We start from the raw sequence: 24,481 nt of genomic DNA on the forward strand, positions 1-24,481 counted from the left end.
CCATGTTCCCTACATTGCCTTCTTGACCTCCCCAGTCTGCCCCACCCTGCCCTGTCTTGCTTTTCCGTGCCTTGTATTATATGTTGTCTAGTACTTCGAAACAATGGTTGAGTGGGCAGCATTCCAAACATTATGTGTTTTAATGTTGAATTGCGCAAGCTTGTTGAGCATACTTTGATAACTGAACTGAGCCGAAATTGCATCTGCAGAACCATGCGCTGACAAGGTTCACTTTGAATGATTGATAAACAAACAAACTTTACCCACTTTTTGTTGTTTGGCAAAAGGACAAGGACAACAGTGTTTTTTGCTAGAAGGAGAAGTATTCATTCCTTCAATGTGCTTAACAGAGACATAACAGCAATCTAAATCAAGTGTGGAAATTTTGTTGGTGCCTTTGTTTACAGACTGACTGTGTTGTTATTGCTTCTTTTGAGTGCTTTCTCTTCCAATGTGATGCCTTACAATTTGCGTTGCGTGCAGGCTAAGCACGTTGCTCAGCTATGTGCATATTTCATAGTTGATATTACAGTAGCTTATATATGGCTCCTCTTCGTGAGCATTAAGTGGCATGTGTGTTATAGCATCACAGGTCGAGACACAGTTGGTGCCGAATGTGCGGGGGAGCTAAGAAAAGTTAATTTTGTAACATTGTACTGCACAAATATTTCGCACACATAAGCTGGAGACATGATAGGAATGACTTATATCTGCATACATCAGCAAACACACTAGATGTGATGGAATTTCTAGTTCCTATGTCCCTCGCAGCAGTGCGACATTTGCCAGTAATAGTGGTGGCTACTGCAGGCGGTTTCCCACTAGAGTCAAGGTGCAATGAATCAAACTTCAGCATTCAGATAAGAGTGCGTCCAGCATAACACTGGCATGATGAAGAAGGTGCAGTGCTCTAAAGATGCATTGAACCATGTAGACATCCACAAGGAGTGCCTACTGTCCAGTCATGGACGAGGCATTTTAAAGCATGAAGACCATGCAGTTGGTGCTTCAATGTGCATTCATCATGGAGGTTATTCTTGTCATACCCAGTGGGACTAGAATTGGCAGTCGCCTAACAGCACATCCATGACTGCACATTGCTAGATGTAGCCACCAGAAGGGAGCATCTCCAGTTAGTTTACAGGTGATTCAGGCTGAAGAGGAGAGACATATATGAATGTTGTACTCAAGTGTCATAGAGTGAATTGCGATGGACAACAAACATATATGCTGTGGCAGAACATTTCTTATGCATTAGGGTTTTTCATGGCCATGAGCATGCACAGAAGTGCGCACATGGGGAGGAGAGACAGGAAAACGTCAGCTCATCTTGTGCGTCGCTGCACTCGCAGCGGCAGTCAGTCACTCATGGTAGGCAGCCATTGGTAATGGCAGCAGTCTCAGTAGCCATTCAAAGATGTGTGGGTGTGCTCCTCTTGCCGGAAGGCTAGGCAGCATTGAGTGAAACGTGCTTCTGCCAGGCTGGGTAGAGGAGCCTCTCTGATTACAAAAAAGTGCGAAAATAGGAAGCACTTTTGTAGCAGCATCAGAGGCAAGAAGCAGAAGGTAGCAGCATAAGTTCTCTCCCCGTGCAGCCCTTCATGCAGTGTGTCCCCAGTTAGCACATGGTTACACACACTTGTTACAACTATATGCTGGACACTCATGTACTCTGCGACCTCAGGAACACTTTCATGGTCACTTTAGTGAACCACGAGGACTATGGCGACAATAACACACTATTACCTTCTTCCACGTGATAGGCACGGTGCACATAAATATACCCTTTATTTTCCTAAAAAGGTTGCAGGTGCATATTACTTGTACATGAGCTTGCTCCAAATGCTCGCTAATGTATGTTTGGTCAGTTTAATTCTTGCAGATTGCAGTCCTTGCTCCCCAATATTTCCTTTTCTCTTCCGATTGTTTTTCTCACCTTATGCTCAGTATGTACACAATAACCTGTTTAAGAGCATTCAGCATGTTTGTGTGGTTTCTTCCCACAGAAAAGAATTGACGAGATAGCCTCAGAACCTTCCGCTGCTGCCACAGCTGCAACCCATCCACAGTACCAGCAGGAGAGCTCTGGGCATTTGAATGGATCTTCCAGCAGTGATGAAGGTGGCTACAATTCACACTCTAACAACCCCCATCCAGAGGCTGCAGCTGCTGACTCAATGGCCCCAAGGGTAGCAGCAGGCTCACCACCCGGTACTCTAGCCACACCATCGTCCCAACCAATATGGGGTCATTGTCATGGTCCTGAACATGCAAGTCATTACACGCCGAGGCCCAGTTGCCCATTTGCCTCAACCCCCTTTCGTGGTGAGCCCCCAGCTCCGCGTCCACATTTCCAGCCATTCCATTCAGCACAACCAGCTGCAGCAGGAGTGGCTACGCATGGACAGGTGAGGGCATCATGAAGTACTTTGATTTGGGCTAGTTGGTTCATATCTTGAAAGTAGTTCGGACGGCGCGAAAACAACAAAGACAAAGGAGACACGCCCGTCCTGTTGTGTTCGTGTCTCCTTTGTCTTTGTTGTTTTCGTGCCGTCCGAACTACTTTCAAGAGGGCATCATTTTGTCCCCTTTCTGCATGAAGCCTTCCTGGTCCATGCTTCATTAGGAAAGTGCCTTCGACCTTGCTGTTGGCAAGGGTGTCTGCAGAACTTTTTGCAGGGGGGGCTCCCAATGGCCGTGGACGGGGGAGGCAGTAGGTTAGCACCAGAAAGGCATCATTTGTAGCCTAAACTACCCACATGAAAGAAAAATTAGAAACAGCAAATTAGTGCTAGGCTTGAAGAACATACATTGTATTAAACTAAACAAGCAAAAACGCGAAAATTTACTATCACCTAAGCGTGCTGATCAGGCTGTGTGGTAGATTTTTGCTAGTGCATAAAAAATATCTGAAATTCCAAAAGAGGGGGGGGGGGGGGGGGGGGGGGGCCCGCTGAACCCCTTGTTCCCCCTCCAGATGCCCACAGGTGCTGACATTCTCTTTATCAATTAATTGAGAGATAATTTGAGTTGTGTACTGTGCATTGCAATGTCAACATGATAAACACAAAAATCCAGACAGGGGGACAAGATACATACAAAATAAATACAAGATAATTGGTAACTTGGACCAAAAGTGAGCAGCATTTTCAGGGAGGCATTTTTTTTTTTAGCCCATTCCATGTGCTGCATTGGTGCAAAAATCTTGAAAATTGTGTCATTGGTGGTTTCTCACTGGCTAGCAGCTGTTGCAGAAATTTCCGTTGAGAAACCTCAAAGCATGCATTTAGATGCTGTCTTCAACAGCAGGGCACTTAACTTCACTGCCCCACTGTTACTGCAGCAACACTGAACCGCTTAGTTCTCAAGCTTTACTGTAGATGTTTAGCGAGAAGGGCTTTATTGAGGCCTCACTCATTTGTTCATTTTCTCTACTTTTTTTCTTTTTTTTTGCATTCACAGCCCTGTCCTTCATTGCCATTTGGTGTCAGTCAGTCAGCTGTGCCTGATTCTACTGCCATTAATGGATACTCCCAATTCCCGAATGTGGATGCTGGTCAAACATCAGCCTTCAGCTACCTTCAGACACCATCTCAGCCACCTGTGATGCAGTATGGAGCACCACAGGCACCGGCTGTTTCTCTTGATGCTGCTGCTACAGGCACACCACAAAACCTGCAACATGTCCTCCAAACACCAGCAACCCTCATGGGCCCTTTACCGACTGGAGCAGGACCTGGCATGATGCAGGCTGTGCCTTCGTCGTATACTGTTCCTGGCTCTGTGGCTCCACCCCCAGCTGTCTCTTTCTCACCACCAAGTGTACCCCAGCCATGCAGAGTGCCTGCAGACATGCCTATGCCAGCCTCTGTTGTACCTGAGGATAAGGCTCCATTCTCTTCCATTTACACAACACCTGGTGCAGCACCACAGGCACCAGCCATTTCTGTCGCTGCTGCTGCTACAGGCACACCACAAAACCTGCAAAATGTCCTCCAAACACCAGCAACCCCCATGGGCCCTTTACCGGCTGAAGCAGGACCTGGCATGATGCAGGCTGTGCCTTCATCGTATACTGTTGCTGGCTCTGTGGCTCCAACCCCGGCTGTCTCTTGCTCACCACCAAGTGTACCCCAGCCATGCGGAGTGCCTGCAGACGTGCCTATGCCAGCCTCTGTTGTACCTGAGGATAAGGCTCCATTCTCTTCCATTTACGCAACACCTGGTGCAGCACCTAAGCTAGCACATGGAGCACCACAGGCACCAGCCATTTCTGTCGCTGCTGCTGCTACAGGCACACCACAAAACCTGCAACATGTCCTCCAAACACCAGCAACCCCCATGGGCCCTTTACCGGCTGAAGCAGGACCTGGCATGATGCAGGCTGTGCCTTCGTCGTATACTGTTCCTGGCTCTGTGGCTCCACCCCCAGCTGTCTCTTTCTCACCACCAAGTGTACCCCAGCCATGCAGAGTGCCTGCAGACGTGCCTATGCCAGCCTCTGTTATACCTGAGGATAAGGCTCCATTCTCTTCCATTTACGCAACACCTCGTGCAGCACCTAGGCCAGTACATGGAGCACCACAGGCACCAGCCATTTCTGTCACTGCTGTCACAACAGTCACGCCACCCAGTGCCTCATATGCCTTACCGATGTCAGCTACCTATGTGCATTCTTCACCAACTGTGCCAGGACCTGGAGTGATGCAGGCTGCACCATCATCATTTATTAATTCTGCTTCTGCGGTCGCACCCACTAGTGCCTCATGGTCAGCAGCAAGTGCACCTCAGTTCCGTGCATTGTTTGCAGACACAGTGCCTATGCCAGCCTCTGTTGCTACTGAAAAGGAGGTACCATTCGCTTCCATTAACAAAAGTATACCTGCATCAAGTCCAGTGTTGTCGGTGAGATTTTTAAAATTTTTTTATGTGATGTGTGGCACAAAACCGAACACAAGTATTGAATATGACTCATTTTCAAAAAAACTATGGGCACACCTAAGTAACCATTAAGAGTGGAATGCGATAGCATTAGATTTCGCATTTGTTGAAACTTCTACTGCAACTTCTCTGTGTGTTTGCGTTAATTTCTTTGCGATTCTGTTCCTTCAAACGCCATATTTTGACTGCTAGCTGCAGTAGCATATATCTGCTATGTTGTGACGGTGCCGACATTTGCATATATAATATTTTTCCTCTGATTTTTGCTTTTTATTCTCTATCCAAGTTGCTGTCTAGAAACTAGGTTGCTCACGAACTGGCGGGCAAGTTGTGACGATGTCACAAGGTCACGTGACCTATCTCGACCAATCAGTAATTTATTTGCCACCTGTCACAATGGCCAGGTAGCTGCCTGCCAAAGTGGGCAGGTTGTGGTGATGTCACTACTTCATGTGATCTCTCTCAACCAGTCAGGGTGGCTCATCAGGGCAGGGTGTGATGACGTCACAAGGTCATGTGACCTTTCTTGACTCATCAGCAAACTTTGTCTCGGATATTGGCAGAGTTTTGGTGATGACAGCTTTAATGCTATCGATTTAAGACGTGCGCAAAAATATGAGGATGGAAAGGCACTGTGTGTACGTCCTTTCTTGCCCTTCCATCCTTGTATTTTCATGCAGTTTTTCGAAAATGCACAATTTTCATCAACTAGCCCGTCAGAAAACTCTGCTACTTGCTAAAGGCTTATGACATCAATCAATGCTTTTTTCCTCGAGTGTAAATTATGAGAAAGTGCTGCTACGCTGCATATCTAATTTCTGCAGCTTCCTGAATGGTTGAGAGTGAATGGGAGAGTATGTGAGTGGTGAGTGGATGCGAGAGGTCAAAAAAGTACCGCGAAATATGCCCGTAAAGGATTTCTGAGTTTGAAGTAACGTTAATTCTCTGGCTAGAATAGTCATCATCATAAGCATGACATGACTAAGTGCAAGCCATTTTTAAGGATTGCTGCTTTGTAGCTTTTATCTGTCATTCTTTCATAGACTTGATTGTGTGTCTCTAGGATACAGACAGAGGAAAACACCTTGAGAATTTCAGTTTTAGTAATTTTTGTAGTTCGCAGCTTTTCATGAAATTATTGCTAAATATCGACAACTACACTACAAATTCAGGGGTCTCAGCGGAGGCCATGACTTTGGTTAAATAATTTATACAGTGCTCAAAAGTGCCAGCTAAGCTAGCTTTAAAGAACTCGCTTGTATTTTACAACAACACGTCTTAATTTCTTGACTGTGAAAAAAGCTGCCCAAGGGCAGCTTTTTTCTACGATTCCTCCATCTGTAGTGCTAGATGGGAAATAAACTTTGATTTGATTTGATTTGATTTGATTTTCTGCAATTACAGTCTGGGCCTGCAGAGCCACACAGTGTTGAACTCTACATGCAGCCCATGGTATCCTTGCCTCCAAGAGTAAGTGCCACATGACTTTGCGCACAGGGTGGATTAAAAGAATTTTAAGCTGCATAATCTTTCTATGATTCTGTTTCATGAAATGAAATAAAGTGGCATTTCTTGGGACACTTTTTTCTGGTACAGCATGAGAATGAAACAGAGAGAGCTAGGCTCTGGAGTATTCTAAATGTTTCATCCGTGTTTCGAACAAAAGTTCAACAAGAAGCTTCACAATGATACAATCTAGTTGGTTACCAGTCTTCAGAGAACTTCGAACATGCAAGAAAATGTGACAAAACAGGACTACGAAAAACTGGAACAGAAGTGCTGGTAATCACAGACAGCCATTAATGCAGTGCTTATTCTGACTTTGTCTCCTGTGGTGAACTTAGAGTGAAAAAGAAGGTATCTGCTTTGAAGTGAATTAAAAATCACATTACTAGCACATTGGGCAATATAGATAGTGATGCATTCTTTGAAAGCATGACTGCATGAAATACAGGAAGTTCCAAAAGAGATCCATACGAGTGTTGCTCAAGGGATGCAAAGAATATGTAGGATCAAACACAGTATTTACCGTGAATGACAGTCAAATTACCTATCTACTAAGAAAATGCGCCATTGTGGTATACGAGCCTGTTTGCAGTGAAGTACAATTATTGCATTAAGCATTGTTGACCGAGACAAGAGAAAAGGAAAATGAAAAACAGGGCAAATGCTTTCTGAGTTTCATACTGTACCTTATAACCATACAAATTATTGGATGTTTATGTAAACAGAGCATCATATCTGATTGTTGGCTAAAAAAAAAGTGTCTCATTTTTTCTGGCTGTCATAGGACGGGGTACAACAGACAGGTCAGGAGGAGGAAGTTTTGCTCTGCCAGCAAGCCAGGTTGTTCAATGGGAAAGACAGTCAATGGAAGGAGAGTGGCTTACATGACATCAAGCTCATCCACAACCGACTGACCCAACAAACTAGGCTGGTGATACGCCAGCAGCCTGTGAGTTTCATGCAGCTCTCTAATGGACTGCTCGCTTTTTTTCAGAGCAAGCCTTTTTATTTAAAAGGAACAGTTTTTGACCTTTTCCAGTCATGAGTTGTGCTCTACCCTACACCAGAGAATTGTTGTTTCATCCTTAAATCAGACAGTGTCCATTATGTTGTTTTATGCATATTTGGCCTCCAGAATCCCAGCTCTGCTATTTTTGCTGAGCATATACATTTGCACTCAACGGTTATGAAACAGTTCCATACCTTACTTTCGACCATCATCAAAGACACCAGACTGAGGTTGCACTTCATACCTTGTACAAGGCTGCCCTCAATGTTCCCATGCACAAGTCCAGTGAGCACTAATACTCCAAAAGGCTCTTTTTGCCTCTAGGAGACATCCTACAACACCATCCAAATCAGCAACAAACAAGGACACTGAATCCTTCAACAAGTTGCTCCCAATCACGTTGAACCCATCATTACCTTCTTTCCCACTTCTGTATGACCTCAGCACCACGCCTATCCCAAACCATGCTGAGCTGATACCAATCCAGGTAGATGCACTGCTTGCACTACCCACCAAACTCATCTCTTTTGTTAGCCCATCTGTCTACACAGATGCTTCACGAGCGCAGGTTGGAGCTGCTGTTTACTTCGTTGTGTGTAATGGCCAGATCATGGCTTATACCCGGAGTCCTTGCGCTGATCTCCCCCTGCCGCTACCCTTGAGGCTCTCTCATTAATCACAAGTAAACAAGACATTACAGAATCTCTTCATACTCTTTCTGTTCCTAACAAATCTCGTGCCACCCATTAGTAGCTACACATTCTTTGGCTCATTCGCTTAAATACACTCCTCACCTCTGCTTGTTCTTACCTCTACCATCTGTGTTCCTCCTCTGCATGCCCCAATTGCCCAAATCCTCCACTAACCTGGAACATTCCATTTTCTCCTGCTCCATTGCCATTCAATCCCCCCCCCCCCCAATATACATACCTCACTTCCTCGATGTGGCTAGTATGTTAAGGTACAGACCAGCTGGCAGACCATTTGGCTTTGGTGACATTTGCGCAGAATATCCTCAATGCTTGCTGCTTAATGCTCTGTAGCAAGAAATATCTTTCTCTCTGTCCCTCCTGCAAGAATGTAATTCTGAGACAGTCAGATATTCATTTTCATGCCCTCTGTGAACATTTACAAGGTTAGATTAATCTGGCCTTCTTTAACAGCCGAACATCTTCATCACAAAATCCTGCTGTAATGAAGGTTTTTGAAATAGTGGTTTGGAAGTTTTCTTAACACGTGAGCCTAATAGAAGACTGAAACATCTAGAAAGGCAATTGTTTCACTCTGTATTCATCTCATCTCATCAGAAAAAAAAAGTGATTTGTTAAAATCTTGGTGTTGATATGAAATAGCCAGTTTCTTTTTCTAAGGAATACAAGCATTCTCTAGCTTGTAGTCGGCTTTCCCAGAAAAGGAAATACTTTAAAAAGGTGGCACCCGGTCTCTGCGATCAAACCAGAATAGTATGTACAATGCCAATGAGAATTGTCATGGTTGATGGTGACACAGGGAACATCGTGTTCTCAAATTATCTTTGGCTGGCTTTTCCTTAATGACAACAGCATCATAGCATGACACACCATATTATCCTGTTGCTACTAGATGGCTGCCTATACCATGTGTACACTGTGCTGCATCCCATCTCACAACAGAGTGGCCCTTCTCACCAAAAAACACCTTAGTGTTCTAAGTGAGGTGCTGAAGCTATAAAATACCCTTTAATGTGTCTGTCCCTTTTTTGTGATAAGGAAAAGTTTGGGCATCATTGTGGGTTTCAGCTGTAGCATCATCCCTGGAGGGCTTTTTCGGAGTATATTTTTTGGGAGTCTTGCTTTTTGCTTTCTGTTGCCAGACAGAAGCACAAAGTAAACCAGTTAGCTCTAGTGCTATGGCCAATTGTGATGTTCCTGGCACTTGTTTTTCATGAAATCTACTTGCGTAAGTTGTGTGCTAGTGTAAGTAACTTTCATGAGGTGAACAGTTTTGTTTTTCTGTCAACTGGCATCGTGAGTCCGTTTGGTGACTCCACTGGAGCTAAATGTAGATGAAAGAGATGGTATTCTGCTGAAAGACATGTAGTAAACATGCTGGCCTCCTCTCGCGAGGATGTTTTGAGTATCCCATACAGAGTCAAATTATCATTGAACAGATTCAGGGTCTTATGACAAGTAAATGTTTCATTAATGGTAGTACACAGCAGTGGGTGTTTTTCCAATGTCTCAAATTCAAAAAATAATTCGTGGTCACTATGAACACAAAGGAGTTAAAACTTGATGGCTGCAAAGGGTTAGAAAATACTGCAAAGGCCCATTTCCGTGTGCTGGGCATGAAACAGGCAGGTGATAGGCTGATACTAAAACTTGTTTGGCAGTTTTTTTTCCATAGGTTGTTATACTAAACTGCTTTCAAATGTGTATTTCATTCTTTGACTGCTTGCTCAATGGCACTGTTTTGACAGTCGTTACTGTTGTAGTAATCAAATGTGTGCATGGTGCACACTTGAGTCACAGACAGATGGCATGCAGATCCTGAATGGCAGTTTACCAGTATCCCTCAAGAGGGGAGTATATAACAGCTACATTTTACCAGTACTTACCTATGAGGTATAAACATAAAAACTGACGAAAAAGGTTGAACTTATATTGAGGACGACCTGAGAATGATAGGTGTAACGTTAAGGAATGGGAAGGCACCGGAGTGGTTCAGGGAACAGACGCGAGTTAATGACACTGTAATCGAAATGAAGAAGAAATTGGCATGTCCATGGCATATAATGAGAAGGCAAGATAACTGACAGTCGTTAAGAGTAACAGACTGAATTCCAAGAGAAGGCAAGCGTAGCAAGGGGGCAGTAGAAAGTTAGATAGATGGATGAGATTAGGAAGTTTGCAGGAATAAGGTGGCCACAGCTGGCACCGAACAGGTTTAATTGGAGAGATATGAAGAGGCCTTTGTTCTGCTCTGGGCATAGTTAAGCTGATGATGATGATCGTGATGAGAGCTTGAGATGAACGGACATACCAGGACCTAGCTGGTGGAAGGAAAACCTTGTGTGCCTTTTTGCATTTGATGCCAGCTAGTAAGTTTCTCGACGCAGTGAAAGTGTAACTGTTTGGAATATGCTCATGACTCGATCACTGGAGCTCAGCGTGTAATAAAAGTGCCTGACTGCAGCTAGGACAAGCCTGTCTTATGTAGCACCTTTCATTGAAATCCCTTACGTGACTTCTGCACCTTGCGTTATAGCATAAATGTAAATTGTTTTGCTGAGCCACTTTCTTGTCTCAAGCAGGATTGCAACATGCTACTCTCCCCTGAGCTTCAATTCAACAAGAGAGATGGCTGCACTGTTGAATGGTCAGCAACAAGCTCAGACGACATTGCAAGTTCGTACCTGCTTGCCCTACGTTTGAAGAGCAATGAAGCAGCGGAAGAATTTCTGGATGCAGTGGCACAACTGAGGTCCAGGTTATCTAACCCAGCACTGTCTCCCGTAAGCAACGTGCTCTGCTACTATCGGCTCCCTGTAATTCTTTTGACAGTTCCATGCCAAAGGGCGTACCATGTATTCATGACAGCATCTCTACACTGGGAGTTAAACTAGCAAGGGGATCAAGCATGTGGGCTAAAATATGGGTCTTCTAATTTGTTCTGCAATCTTTGCCACATTCATAGCACTGCGTCCTTCATAAAAGCTGTGCCAAGGATTTTTGGCCAACCATTTTTCTTCACACTGTCCAAGACTGCACAATTCGAGGAAAATTTTTTTATGACGACGTAACTTGGCAACTTACTTACTAATAAGACAACACCGATGGGCATCCTTCAGTTTGCTTACATTGTCAATCAGCTAGGCTTGTTTAATTGCATTCAAGGGGATTAAACATGCTTCACGCACAATCTTTAACGTTTCCCTCTTAAACCTCCCGTTTCTCAAATAAGAAATCTGGAACAAGTTGGGACTAGCCATGAACGTTTCATGAATATGTCGCTTGCAGAGACTGCACGCACACAAAATCCACATGGGCATGCGTGCATGCACATACACACAGTTTCTGTGTACAAAACATGTTTGCTGTAAGAATAGAACTTTTTGACGGGAGAAAGTAAAACATAAGAGTGGCTTAGTGTTGCTTTCCTGTCTGTAAACCACTAGGTCCTCAACAAAGACATCAGTTTCCTGCATCTGCAGTACACCTGCATGTACTTTTCAGGTGAACGCAAGAACTGGCCACAATTCAAGTGAAACGAGGCTGGCTACTAGCAGCTCTTCTCGCAGACACCACTCTGGCCGCTCTAATCCAAAGGTGGTGCGATCACTGTTTCACAGAGATTTACCAGCAAAGGGTGTCATTAGTGGCGGTAAGTCCCAGAAGCCTTGAGCACCATTTACCTGCTGCACTGGCTCTCTGATAATTGCAACATATAAACCCAATCAGGCATATGATACAACTGTCACTTTCACAATGTTCCTACTTGGTACTTCACACTGCATAGCTGCTGTGTAATCTAGAACAATGCTCTGTCATCAGCCGTGTAGAGAAAATTTAGTTGCAGTGGTGATATGAAGATGGCAAAGTTCAGGCTGAGAAACTGTGGTTCGCTGAGCACACTTGTGCTAGTGATATGCAGGTAGAAGCATATGCCAATGTGAAACAGTGTTGATGCTTTTGATGGCTGTTCATTTTCCCAATGCCAGGCAGCAAGCTATTACAGCTTTCTATGACCAGATGCAGATCTGAAGCTGAGCAGGATAGTAAGTAGACTACTGTGACTGTGAGTGGGCTTTCTTTGCAGCAAAAAAAAAAATGACAGATCCACAAAAAGTGCATTTGTTATCATGACAGGCCTACATTGCCTTATAGTTAGGACTGAACTTTCAGTGTTTATTTTAGAACACAACTTTTGGTTTCTTTTAGTGAATATTATTTTCTGCATACAAACTTTCATTCGGGGGGGGGGGGGGGGTGGGGGATATATTAGTCCCTGTGCGGACAAAAGTGACAGTAGGCCTCGGTCTTTTTTTTTTTTTTACAACAAGCACCTTATGTTCCCACAGATGGTTACATTAAGAGCTATATTTGCAGAAGGAAGTCATACAGTTGTAACAAATACTAAAATGTCCAATGTAATTGATAGATTCAGTCCTAAAAACTTGATTGTCATATTCTGGTAGCACTCTGCTTTAAATGAGAGGACCACGCATCATATAGCCCGTGTCCTGATGCAGCGATGGAACTGCTGCTTAACTGTAGCGGTAGCCAGGACATGACACTTTCATGCCGTTTTTGCATGGTTTCGTGTTGACGGTTGCTTGGCACAGCTCCAAAGGTTGCCAGTATCCTTACATGAAGTGGAGAAACCTACTTAATCATGTGACGGCCTAAGCCAGTGATAAAGCTGAGTAGACGGTGCTACGCTAGCCAGCAGTGCTTAGCTGTAGGTGAAGCCTCCCAGTCAGCAACAGCGTGGCCTAGTTCACGGATCAGTGCCTCATATCTCACAACTGCGGCGCTGTATTCCAAAGATATCGTCTCACCGCATTTCTGGCTCCAGTTTCCTGGTTCCAGTTTTCATCTGTGGCATACTGTAGCTGGTACCGAATATTTGTAACATGCATGCCAGAAATACTCTCCTTTTCTGATTAAAACTGATTTTCAAAAAAGAATCTGATGCACTTTGGTTTAAACCGAAAAGTCCAGCCCCTACTTGGGTGCCCGAGAGGTACAGAGAAAGTCTGAAAATCACTTTGCTGGCAGAGTAAACAATTCAGCACAACGAAGCAAATGATGAGATGATCTATCATTAATACCACAGAATTTTTGCTCCTCTCTATGACCTTGCTGATTAGGCTATATCAGCGTTTTTGATGACATGAATGTTATGTTTATGCTACATTGTGTGGAGGAAAATGAAGTTATTTGCAAAGGTTCCCACCCTATTTAGTGCATCACAGGTTCCATTCCGTGAAGGCTAGCACCATATTTGGAAGTTCCTCTGCTCTCACAATTGTGTTGTACCTTATTACACTGCCACTAAATAAGCGGCTGGTAATAAATTTGACCTTAGTTTGTGTACTGCAGTGAGCCATGTTGAAGCGCTTTCCTTCATAGCTAGTGCAAAAAGGAAACTTGTAATGCTGTAGTATCATTATAATGTTGGGACACCTCGGTGGCTCAGTGGTTACAGCGCTCGGCTGCTGGCCCGAAAGACGCGGGTTCGATCCCGGTTGCGGCGGCCGAATTTCGATGGAGGCAAAATTCTAGAGGCCCGTGTACTGTGTGATGTCAGTGCATGTTAAAGAACCCCAGGTGATCGAAATTTCCGGGGCCCTTCACTACGGCGTCCCTCACAGCCCGAGTCACTTCGGGACGTTAAACCCCACTAAACCAAACCATTCTAGTGTTAGTAGGATTTTATTTTGTGCACACTAAGATCTTAGTGATCTCTCTTACGTTTTCATGAAAAGGAACTTACCATGTCTTCGTATCCACTCCACCTTGCTTTTTTGTCTCGGCATCCAAAATACACCAAACACATCCCTAGTCCATGGTTGAAACAACTTCCAGCCTTTTGTGATGAATGAGCTCAGCTGTGATAAAATATTCACGAAAACAAGCATCAGTATTTGAGTAACGCAGTGCGGGTTTTTACCACGGGCGTCAAAAGATTGCAGGATACCAGTCTTGCAAAAGGTGCAAATTGTTGCACGCTGTTCTCAAACATCATGGAATCGACATGTATAATACATAAGCCACACATACATCACTGCCAGGCTTTTTACTCAGGGCGCATGGATTTTTTTGTATGGATTCTTTGTAAATGCCGCATCGTGCAACTTTTGATGCTGATCATACATTTCCCAAATTAAGTGAAAGGGCAACTGCAGCACTTTTTTTAGAATTTCGCGATATTCAAGGATTCAAATCTATATAGGCTGTAGGTAAAGCATGCCAAGTGTTTTTGCACTAGCATTTGAAATAGTGACATAATCGACTGTTCAATCTTGCGCTTCTGCTCAATGCACTGGAGGTGTGCAAGAAAGTTCAGCGTGACGTCACGTAAGGTATGATTTCAAATTACAGCTGTCGTCAGCCACACCCTGCCCTGACTCGTTAGACGCTGCCAAACAACTCCCGGCAGGGCTTGCCTTCGGTTCCGTTGATTTTTTCCTTCAAAGCAGGCGTTTGCGCGTTGGAAATGTATACCGATACCTTTGATGACGCCATCATGGGCCTCCCATTTGGCGTTGTGCGCTGCGGAGAAGCTTGCAAAGCGTCCAGATTTTAATCGGCGACTACTTCACTATTTCAAGCGCTAGCCCAAAAAGACTTCGCATGCTTTACTTGAAAGTTTCATACATTCGACCCTCTTAAGCTCGTTGATTTCTAAAACCTATGCAGTTTCCCTTTAAACCTCATGCAGTTACAGTTAAAAGTCAATGCTGTGTCTCTGTCTCCTTCATCTTTCCACTGTATATATAGTTTGCAGTGTGGCTGTCCAGCTTGCTCAACCTTCTATTGTTGAGATGCTACACACCACGCATGTCGTAAAAATTCGTCCTTATGGCTGCTGTGTACTCAGCCTCGTACAAGTTAAGGGTGGGAGAGGCAAGTGGATGAGGAATGACAAAGAAAGCAAGCTTTGATTGCATTAGAAAGATGGGATGCGCACATGGAACAACCATAAGAAAGAAGACGGGACGGGCGCTTGTGCGCCCGTCCCGTCTTCTTTCTTGTGGTTGTTCCATGTGCGCATCCCATCTTTCTAATGCAATATGAACCAACTTGCCCAACAACGCATCCTGCTGAAGTTTTGATTGCACCTTCAAGTTTGTCTTCATGGAGCAGCCTCATATTCATTTCATAGGTTCTTCGCTGCACAAACCATTAGTTTTTTGCCCGCTATTTTGACACATATATGAATCAGCATGGCTGGATTATAATTATCAACATCATCATGATCCATATTTTTCCTGGCCTGCAGTCATGTAGGAAGGCTAAAATTAAAAAGTTCCTTCTTTTATGTGAGGGAGCTTCCTCCTCTCCCATGCCTCTCAGTGGCTCGTGCACACACTGGCCGACACAATGTCCTTTAGCAACTATGACACCATTTCTATTTCCCCCGTAAAGTTGTCCTAAGAATGAAACTTGACTCCCACCATGCTTTTCGCAATGCATCTGGGATACATCTGGCTTCTCCTGTCTTTTCGTTCCTCCAATGTCTGCCATGTCTGCCATGCAAGCATGTAAAATTTCGCAGATTGGGCATCAGAAAAGGTTAAAGATGAGAAGGTATTCTCATGTATTTGGTTCTGTGCATATAATCTTGCAACACAGAAGTGCTATGTCAACTTGCAATTTGACGATGGCCTAGCTATCTTGATTTCTGCTTAACAAAATCAATGCAAATAGCGGCTGCAGAGAACCAACGCCAACACTTGCACAACTAACACTTGCAGCACCAAGCACCATAACCATAATTAGTTTGCTGAAAGTATACAAGTTTTTGGAATATTAAATTTCTACACGGACCAATAAAATTTGTGCAATTTTGGTTCCACCATGTCCCAGATATTGCTGTATGTGAGAAGAGTTTGTACACTGACGCATCTGTGCACATTTGCAAGGCTGAAGTGGCGCTGATTCCTTTAGGGTACCCCTCTGTACCACTTCCAAATGTTCCGTTCTGTCTTTCTGGTGTTATCTTTAATGCTAACGTTGTTGGTCTTGCTTGTTTTATAAATGTGCAGCAGATGGCTTGCAGAGAAATGGTAGGCTGGGGAAAGAGCACCGGGATGAGGACGACGACATGAGTGATGGCAGCAGCGTATACTATGATTGCGAGGAAGAAAATGGAAGTATGGGAGCAAGTGGAAATGCTTATCAGGTGAGCCAACATGTCCTATAAATAAGTGTATCTGATCAGATCGAAGGTACTGTATGTTCCCAAGTGCTGTGGCTTTGGACAAATGCTCAGGGGGCAGATGCTCACTGTGAGCATTTTTGTAATACATATCTTCGTAATGTGACATGAAATTGCTGCTCACTAAGCATTGCATGGGTTGTCATGTCACTAACCTATCATACAAATGCGAGATCTTTGGTTGTGAAAATGTTTTGCATTCAGATATTCGCATTTTCTTTAATGATAAATGCTCTAGCATAGAGTGAAGTATTCATGTTGCAGTTAAGCATAGTACCTTCATGGCAACGAACATATTTTAGTTACATTCATTTGTTCAAATAATGCATTGAAAGTCTGGTATTATGTATTGCCTTAAGCCAGCAGCTTAAGAGGTACAGAGGAATGCTTACTTAGAGATTACCTAAAGTTGTAGTTTGCAAGTTTTCTCACTGTAAACTCGAGTGTGCATCACATAAATATTTTGCAGACTGAAAATATTTGATTAGAACTTAACGCAGTTTTCTTCCATGTTTGCTGTATGTGTGCACAGTTTATGAAAAAAGATTGTCGTTCTATTTTTTTCTCAAGGTTTCCCTGCTTTTTTGAGTAAAGGAAAGAGCTAGTTGTACCCTATCTTGATCAAAAATTTTACGCCCTGAAAGAAAAAGTATTAACCAGCTGGATGCCATGTGACTTTGTGTGATAACAAATAATTATATAATGTGTTTTGTGTTTCTGCTTTTTAAAACTGTCTGCGTAGATAAGGTATGTGACATTGAATACAGTCGTTTTGGCCTAGATTTGCACTAGTAACACCGGATATTTATTCCTTGCTGCTTTCTTTCTTGTTCACTCTGTCACGCACATAATGTGGGGTGTTAGGCAAAGAATGTCAAATCCTCCGCATGAATATCTGTCAAACTTTCCTGAAGACTCGTATGCCAGCAAACGATTTACTGGCAGGATGCCCACCAGTGGAGCTGCATGGATACTGTCGTATTGCAAGCCTGCCTCCTTTTTACTAGCTACATTTCGCTACCTTGAGTGAAACCAAAGCACAACATTGAATAGTGCTGTTATTTACCTTGAATTTGAACATTAAAACAGGGTGTTAGGATAAGGATTTTATGGAGAATGCACATACTGTATGGACTGAAGAAGTTTGCAGTCAGTATTTCTTTTATAGGTGGTTGGGGCAGTTTTTTGATGGTACATGCGTGAAAAGAACACTGCAAGGGAGGACCCTACGGCCTCCCCATGACTCCATGCCTGGAATTAAATTTATCATTTCCTACTTCTTGGAAGATATGGCGGCAGAAAATTTTCTTTTGGTGTTAAGATGATGCAAAACTTGTGTCATTTTTGTACTTACGTTCATTAGGATTGTGTCTGTGTCGGTTACAATCAGTACTTACATTGGATGACAGTTTTCTTGACAGTTTTCTTAAAATCTTCAAATATTGGCTGTTTTCTTCTTTAGTCGAAGAACGTGGTGGTGAATGGCGCTGGTGAAGAAGCCATGGATAACCCTGCGCAGAGTCATTCAGAATGAGGAGGACAAGAGGAAATTCAGACTGCTGACCTTTATTTTAATTCATGATATTTTTTATTTCCATTTTTAATGTCAGTTTTACAGATGCGAGACATTAGTTGGACATCAGAAACAATCCTAACATTAATGTTAATGTAATCAGCATTGGTGCCCCAGATAAAAGGAACGATTTGAAGGGACAGAAATGCAATTTGAAGCGATTGAAATCTGGGTGCAATACTTGATTTTCATGTTGTTTCAAGAGCACTCACTATAAAGCTTTCTGTGCTCAAGGGTGTCATTGAAACATTTTTGCGAGGCAGAATAAAAGCCAACTGTGTCGTGTTTGTGTGTTTGTACGGAGTACATTTGTGGCAAGTCCCTGTTTTCTTGGAGAAACAGAGTTTGAAGAAGAAAATAAAGAAAACTTTCCGTATGACACTGCTTTTCTAGTTTATATCCAGTATTCGATTCAACTGCTTCAGCTAATGCAATTCACTGCTTTGCCCTTTGCCCTTTGAAGACTTGCATGTTATATTATCACAAAGATGTAACATTTGACCACAAAACAATGGTCTACACAAAAAGTTAAAAAGGAGCTGGCTCTGTAGCCTTCCCGAGCAGTCTTCCATGTTCGCTTCAGTGCTGGCTACCAAGGAGAATGTAATGTACTGTGCCTTAATTTCCATCGTTGCTCCATGTCGGGGAATGATGGTATGTTGTGGCCCTTGTTAAATGTCTGAAGAACTGCAAAATTACTTAAGATGTTCTTGGGTCATCTTAAACAGCTGACTATTTTATGCCCAATCAGAACGAACTGATGGCATTTGTAAATGAGACCACTTTAACATGCCGCATAAATGACCTGAATAAATCTTTCGAAGTGAGCTTTCAACAGTAATGTAATGTTTAGAATAAGACACAATACATGCTTTTTGCTAGAATAATATTTGCAAGTACGTACGAGTTGAGTAGAATGAGAACAATATATATAAAAGATTACAAAGGTTGCTTTTTATCAAAAAAGTGATGAGCAGCTGTTCATGCATATGGTTTTTTCAGTTGTTTTTCACGTTTGTACAACTTTTCGATTATCCTAGCTGAATTACCTACTTGGCAATGCTAGCTCAACGGCCTAATTCTTGCTGTTCAGAAGACACTAGACGGCAAGAAACAAACTTCAAAGAAGGCCATGCATTCATTCAATGGTGTGCGCTTTGCATGTATTCTTTGATTTTTATTTCACTCTTGATCAAATCTAGATAATGCATGTTCCGTATCATTAATTTATTGCAGCAGTATATTTTATGCAGGTTTAGCTGCCTTCATGCAGTTGGCAGTGAATTTGATTTGATGCGCGTTGTACACTCTGTAACTAATGCTGGGACTGAAAAAGAGGGAATTCATGCATTCACTCTGCTGAAATAGTATTTCTGAGGTGCAACCTGTATAATTTAAATGCAAGTAACGAGTGGAACTTTTATTAGTTAAATGCAGCGAACTCCTCCTTTTTGCTGTGTCTACCAGTGTTATTGCGGCAATTAAGAATATTTCAGCTATACCAGGTCTTTTAGCAAATAGCGTACTTGAACTAATAAAAAATATTCCCGAAATTGCATCCAGAAGCTTCAAGTGGCATATTGCCACCAATATACGTTAAGCATAAAATTATTAATTACCATGTGAAGCCTACTCCACAACTGCAGATTTTCTTGTGCAGTGAATTAGGTCTTTCCAGTGGCTGCTGTAGGCGATTATAATGCCTGTGCCTCACTGTTCGTGCACAGAGCTCAAACATAAACTGCCAATCTTAAATTCTTCAGATCTGTGGCTCAAATGAATAGGCTAGCTGACGCTTTGTGTTCTGTAATGAACTTTTTTAAGTGTCTTCACATTCACAGATTTCAATACTTTGAATGCATTATTCCCTAAACATAGGTGCATTAATCGGGGGGTTGTGCAAATGTTCTTGACTGCTACATCTGCCCAGAGTATTGGTTGGCAGTGATGCCAGTTTTTTTTTTTCATTTGCATTTAAAAACTTGATTGCCCATGATCGCATTTCCTGAATGCAGGGGTAAATAGTGATGGCCCATAGACTTTCAAGGTAAGGTCTCTGCACCCACAAATCATCACCTGAAAAATTAAATAATAATCATATGTTAATTTTTGCGGTGGCATACACGGTTTTCTTGCTGGAGTTCCAAAAGTTGCCTTGTGCAATTAATAAATGACACAAACAATTGATTTGGATATGATTTTTTCATTATGACCTTGTGTAAAGTACACTAAAGCTTTTGTTAACAGGCGTAACCTGATCTCAAGGGTACCATAAAATCCAGTTTACTTTTGCTTAATTGATTTTTTTTTTTTCATTGTAAACATACGAGGAACCTGGCAATGAATATCACTTGAACATCGTGAATGGCGCTTATCGTAGGAACCGCATGCTCAGGTTCGCGTTCCATGCAGGAATACGGTCACTCGTAATCCACTTGAAAAAACGCAACTTTGTTAGCGCACGTGCACAACAGCCTGGGCAACGGACGTTTTATTACGCGGAAGAAATCCGAGCTTGCATTCGATTCAGTAGATGGTTAAACGACACCGTACGTTTGCTTACGGGTCATGGAAGGGCTTACAAACGCTTCACAATATTACAAACCACCCTTTATCACTCTGTACTTTCTAGGCGCTTCCGATAAACTCATTAATGGTTTGTGACAGACGACACGTGACGTCACCAAGTGTACACAAAGTTGTTCCTGAGCGTAGGCTTAATAGTTACGAATGCTTCGGCTTTTGCCATGTGAGAGACTCCCTGCTGTCTTTATGACTGGATCACAGTTTCTAAGTGCTGCGCTGAGAATGTCTTCATTGAGAATGTGCTGCCTGACAGGTGCCGGCGCAGCAATGCAGTGTTTTCTTGGCTAATGTGAGTGATCTGCCTATCGCCATCTTGAGCCCCTCAAGCTTACCGTCAAACAAAATTGCCTTGTTTTTGGGACACCACGAAAGCACAATTGCCGGTCGTACTTGCAGGTAAGCAGCTCGTCACGTACCTCACGACTGGTGGCCTTGGCTTTCTTTTCATTTTGGTTCTGACTCTTGGAAAAACTAAATTGTCGATACCGTGAGGGGCAGAATAGTGATCGCACTTTTAAACACCTAAAGCAACCGTGTTCTGCTTTGTAACATCGCCATTAGGCCTAGGGAACAGCGATTTTACGCTGTTTGGAGCGTTTATTAGCCGTGCAGACCGGTCACGAAAGTGCTCATTGAACCTCGCACCAAGATCGAGCCCAGTAAAGTGGGCAGCGCGGGCGCAGGGCGCGTACTGCTACCAGTCGCATTAGCAGAGAGGGAGGGGGTCCACCGCACTGTGTGCCGGAATCTCGAGTCACCGTGACGGGTGCTCGCGACATTTTTTTCGAACTTGACTTCTGGAACGAGTTAGCGCCGACGACACTTGGCCCCCGCTCAGGCAATCAACGATCTCGGATGTGAACTTCAGAGCGCTAGGCAGTGTGTCCGAAAATCGTAGCGGCCTGTCGCTTGTGTGTGCGTGTATGCGGTGGCGTCGGACATTTCCCGTCTACGTTTTAACTCTTGTTACGCCGATTGTGCGAGGCGGAGCGAGAACAGGGGCAGAAGAGGCCACGAGTAGCTTCTCACTGAGCTCGTTGTGGTGCGGGACACTCCCGATCGTTCGGCTGCTAAAGGGAACAAAATTACAGTTCGCGAAGGTTGAGTGCAGCGAGAAGATTCCTTTCGGGGACGAGTCACCGTTGTCGGTATTTTCGGCCTTTCTTATTTGTATATCGGGCTCTTAGAGGCTTGTGTGGCGGGCACGAAACCGCCCTACTCAAAGTGCGACGTGTGCGTAGCAGGCGTAACCTATGCCCGCAAGACGTATCGTAAATAAGCTTCTTGATCGCCGCCGCGAATCAATCCGAGGTCGCGGCGATAGTTGAAGGACTGGAAAAGGAAATCAAATGGATTCGGGCCTTCCGCAGGTTCGTTTCACTTCACTATAGAACGGCTGTAGCCATGTAGCGTTGTTGCTCTGCCTTGGACGTTGTGTTATTTCACTGAAATGTTTTTCTGTAAAGGGTCGCCAATTGCAGTCGGATTGCACGCGGGCAGATTTTTCCAGCAAGTTGCGTTTTGTTGGGGGCTCAAAATGATGTGCGATTTTAGCGTAGAATCGAGGCTGGGGCTGATGATGCGCACGGAGTTTTTTTTGCCTCATGAAACTCGGCCCTCTGAGCAATTTCTTTTCACCGATCCATGCGGTGGCTTTTTAAGGTAACTTCTTTGCCCAAGTGTTTGCACCTTGCGATCGTAGGCAGATAACCAGCTGTTTCGATTGACCTTCCGACTAGTGTCCTACCCATTGTGTGCTCACAGTCACCCATTTGAACACCTGTGGTTGTACGAAAAATTGGTTTTCCCTGCCTTGCGCTGCGGTGATTGTCGCCTGACCGTTTGCGCACACCGACCGTGCTTCTTGGGGAGAGAAATCGGGGCTGGCTGACCTCGGTAACGGTCAGCAGCATTTTTACTCGTCGCTGGGCTAGCATTTCCTTCTTCAGCTGTCTGTTTCCGCTCATTTTTAAGCAGGTCACATTTTAACTGCTCGGCATGGCAACAAGCTGCACACATCTTGTTAGAGCCTTATTTTAAATCTGACAGTAACGCAAGTACCCGTTGCAAAACCGAAGTTCGCATCTTATCTATTCTTTAAGCCATGCTACAGTAGCATGCAGTAATGCAAATTTGTGGCACAATGCACAGTGTTTCCTCCGCACAACAATGTTCCTCTTTGATACTGCATCGTGTGGTAAATGATTTCCGTGCTGCTATATACTTGCACTGGTGCAACTCTTACATAGTGAAACTGCTCTTAAGTCACTCTCTTATTGAGACTTTCGTATACCCATACAGTGAATGCATGTGGCATTGGCACTCTGGTCAGTACATTTTTTGTTTGTGGGCTCTCTGAAGTAGTAATCTGACTGCTGCAACCAGGAGGAAGTAGTAATTGTTTACCTTTCCCAGGTTAGGCATCGATATATCGAATTACTTAGCTCGTGGTTAATTTGCAGTCTAGCAAAGCAAGGTGCCAGATACGTGTGATTACTATTTCTATATGTGAGATTACTAGAAGTGCACTTACCACCTGTGCATTTATTTCACAGATTCCCATGAGGACATACACCTAAGATGGGGGTGCCAGATTTTTTCAGTGCAGAATGCAAATGTCCTACTTGCATTTGGAAGCAAGCGATTTGAATTTTTGTTTCACATGTGCGAGAAGCGTTTTTTTTTTTACGGCATTCATGTTGTCACATAGAAATTCTGACCATTAGGTGTAGTTTGTTTCTGTATGGGTTTAATTTCTCCCCCTTCTGTGCTTGCTTACTTTTGCAGTGGTATTTGCAGATATTAGCGTATTACAGGAAATTCCTGTGCATATGTGGAAGAAACAGAAGAATGATTGCATTTAATACCTGCATGAACCTGGCCGTGTAACATAATCAGAAACCTCTATTTGCTTCTCAAATTTTTTAGTTGCAGAAGAATTTTCTCCTAGGCTTGTGCAGTAGCAACTGCATTTTCTGTCCCAGCATAGGCTCTCTTTGCAAGCCAGCATAGGCTCTCTTTGCAATGCAAGCCATGGTTGCACATAGGTGAACACCAAACATAAGTGCTTCCTCATCGTTGGAAGTATTTTCTCACCATGCTGTTGGGCTCTTACTCTAAAGATTTGTATGTAGAGAGATTCTGTGCAGTATATGCAACACATTTCAGATGGTATGTGACTTTATAACAATGTTCAGTGAAAGGTTGTCCTCTGGATTTCTGCATAAATTTGAATCGGCATTCTTGAAGGAGTGTGCTGTAGCTTGCGTTTGCCAAGCTCACTTGAGAAACCAGACTTAGACCAGTGTTCTTTGCGCTCTCTTTTCCGCAGCACAAATGCTGAGTACTTTATCTTAAATGCAGTGTGGAAGACAAAAGCAGGGCATTGGCCAGGCTGGTTTATTGCTCTGCCACATAGGTTACTTGTATGGACCTATAATAAATTCCGGCAATGAACTCATCAGTTCTTTAACAGCACAATGGTGAAACAGCAGCTTCCAAAAAAGGCTGATTGCTAATCAAGTCTGCCTTTATGACTTAGTGCTTGGCTGAAATGGGTGGAGGAAAGGGACAGTCTGCTGCAGATGTGGCTTCAGCGGAGCTGTCTATTATCTGTTGAGAACAAGGTCCAGCTATTTCCTATCTGCTTGCAACAACAAATTGTTCTCTACGCGACAGTATGGTATATGGAAGGGGAGGTTTATTTGCACAGACAATATAAGGAAATTTTTTTTCTCTAGAGTGTAACACTCGTGAATCATACCAAGTTCAAGCTTATTAGCATGTCAGCCTTGAAGAGGAACATAAAAAAAATTGCACATTCATTATGAAAATTTCTATTTTAAGGTTTATTGCATTAACTTGGGTTACACGTGGGAAAAGAAATCAGTATGGTGGGTGCCTTTTTCCATGGGAGCATCTTTGAAAATTCAATAACCGAA

The 24,481-nt window shown here is 43.4% G+C and overlaps 2 protein-coding genes and 1 long non-coding RNA gene across 10 annotated transcripts in view; 2 read left to right on the forward strand and 1 right to left on the reverse strand.

The window, feature by feature from the left end:
• The window catches only part of LOC149342465 (uncharacterized), a 77,864-nt gene extending 59,531 nt beyond the window's left edge, over positions 1-18,333 (forward strand). For 3 of the 6 annotated variants that reach the window (XM_089544837.1, XM_089544835.1, XM_089544839.1), the window contains 8 exons: positions 2,007-2,408; positions 3,463-4,905; positions 6,346-6,411; positions 7,232-7,396; positions 10,749-10,949; positions 11,671-11,818; positions 16,209-16,345; positions 17,844-18,333. In XM_089544837.1, coding sequence (XP_089400963.1) covers positions 2,007-2,408; positions 3,463-4,905; positions 6,346-6,411; positions 7,232-7,396; positions 10,749-10,949; positions 11,671-11,818; positions 16,209-16,345; positions 17,844-17,915 — 2,634 coding nt within the window. In that variant the 3' untranslated portion in view covers positions 17,916-18,333. The remainder of the gene's footprint in view (positions 1-2,006; positions 2,409-3,462; positions 4,906-6,345; positions 6,412-7,231; positions 7,397-10,748; positions 10,950-11,670; positions 11,819-16,208; positions 16,346-17,843) is intronic. The other 3 variants (XM_089544836.1, XM_089544838.1, XM_089544840.1) reach the window with 3 other exon arrangements.
• Positions 1,225-18,089, reverse strand: LOC149342466 (uncharacterized). Its single transcript, XR_016283039.1, has 4 exons — positions 17,779-18,089; positions 13,934-14,048; positions 8,387-8,526; positions 1,225-1,500 (listed from the first exon to the last, which is right to left on the reverse strand). It is a non-coding gene; the product is annotated as an uncharacterized LOC149342466 (long non-coding RNA).
• A 2,107-nt stretch (positions 18,334-20,440) lies between the features above and the next one.
• The window catches only part of Tlk (Tousled-like kinase), a 116,966-nt gene continuing 112,925 nt past the window's right edge, over positions 20,441-24,481 (forward strand). Inside the window, exon 1 of one of the 3 annotated variants that reach the window (XM_089544854.1) lies at positions 20,441-20,936. The gene's annotated coding sequence lies outside the window, so the exon portion shown is untranslated. Of the gene's footprint in view, positions 20,937-21,283; positions 21,689-24,481 lie in introns of those variants that run through there. The other 2 variants (XM_089544856.1, XM_089544855.1) reach the window with 2 other exon arrangements.

Source organism: Amblyomma mixtum, chromosome 5, assembly GCF_055824585.1.
Source record: "Amblyomma mixtum isolate Tamu chromosome 5, ASM5582458v1, whole genome shotgun sequence".
In the NCBI taxonomy this organism is placed as follows: Eukaryota; Metazoa; Arthropoda; class Arachnida; order Ixodida; family Ixodidae; genus Amblyomma; species Amblyomma mixtum.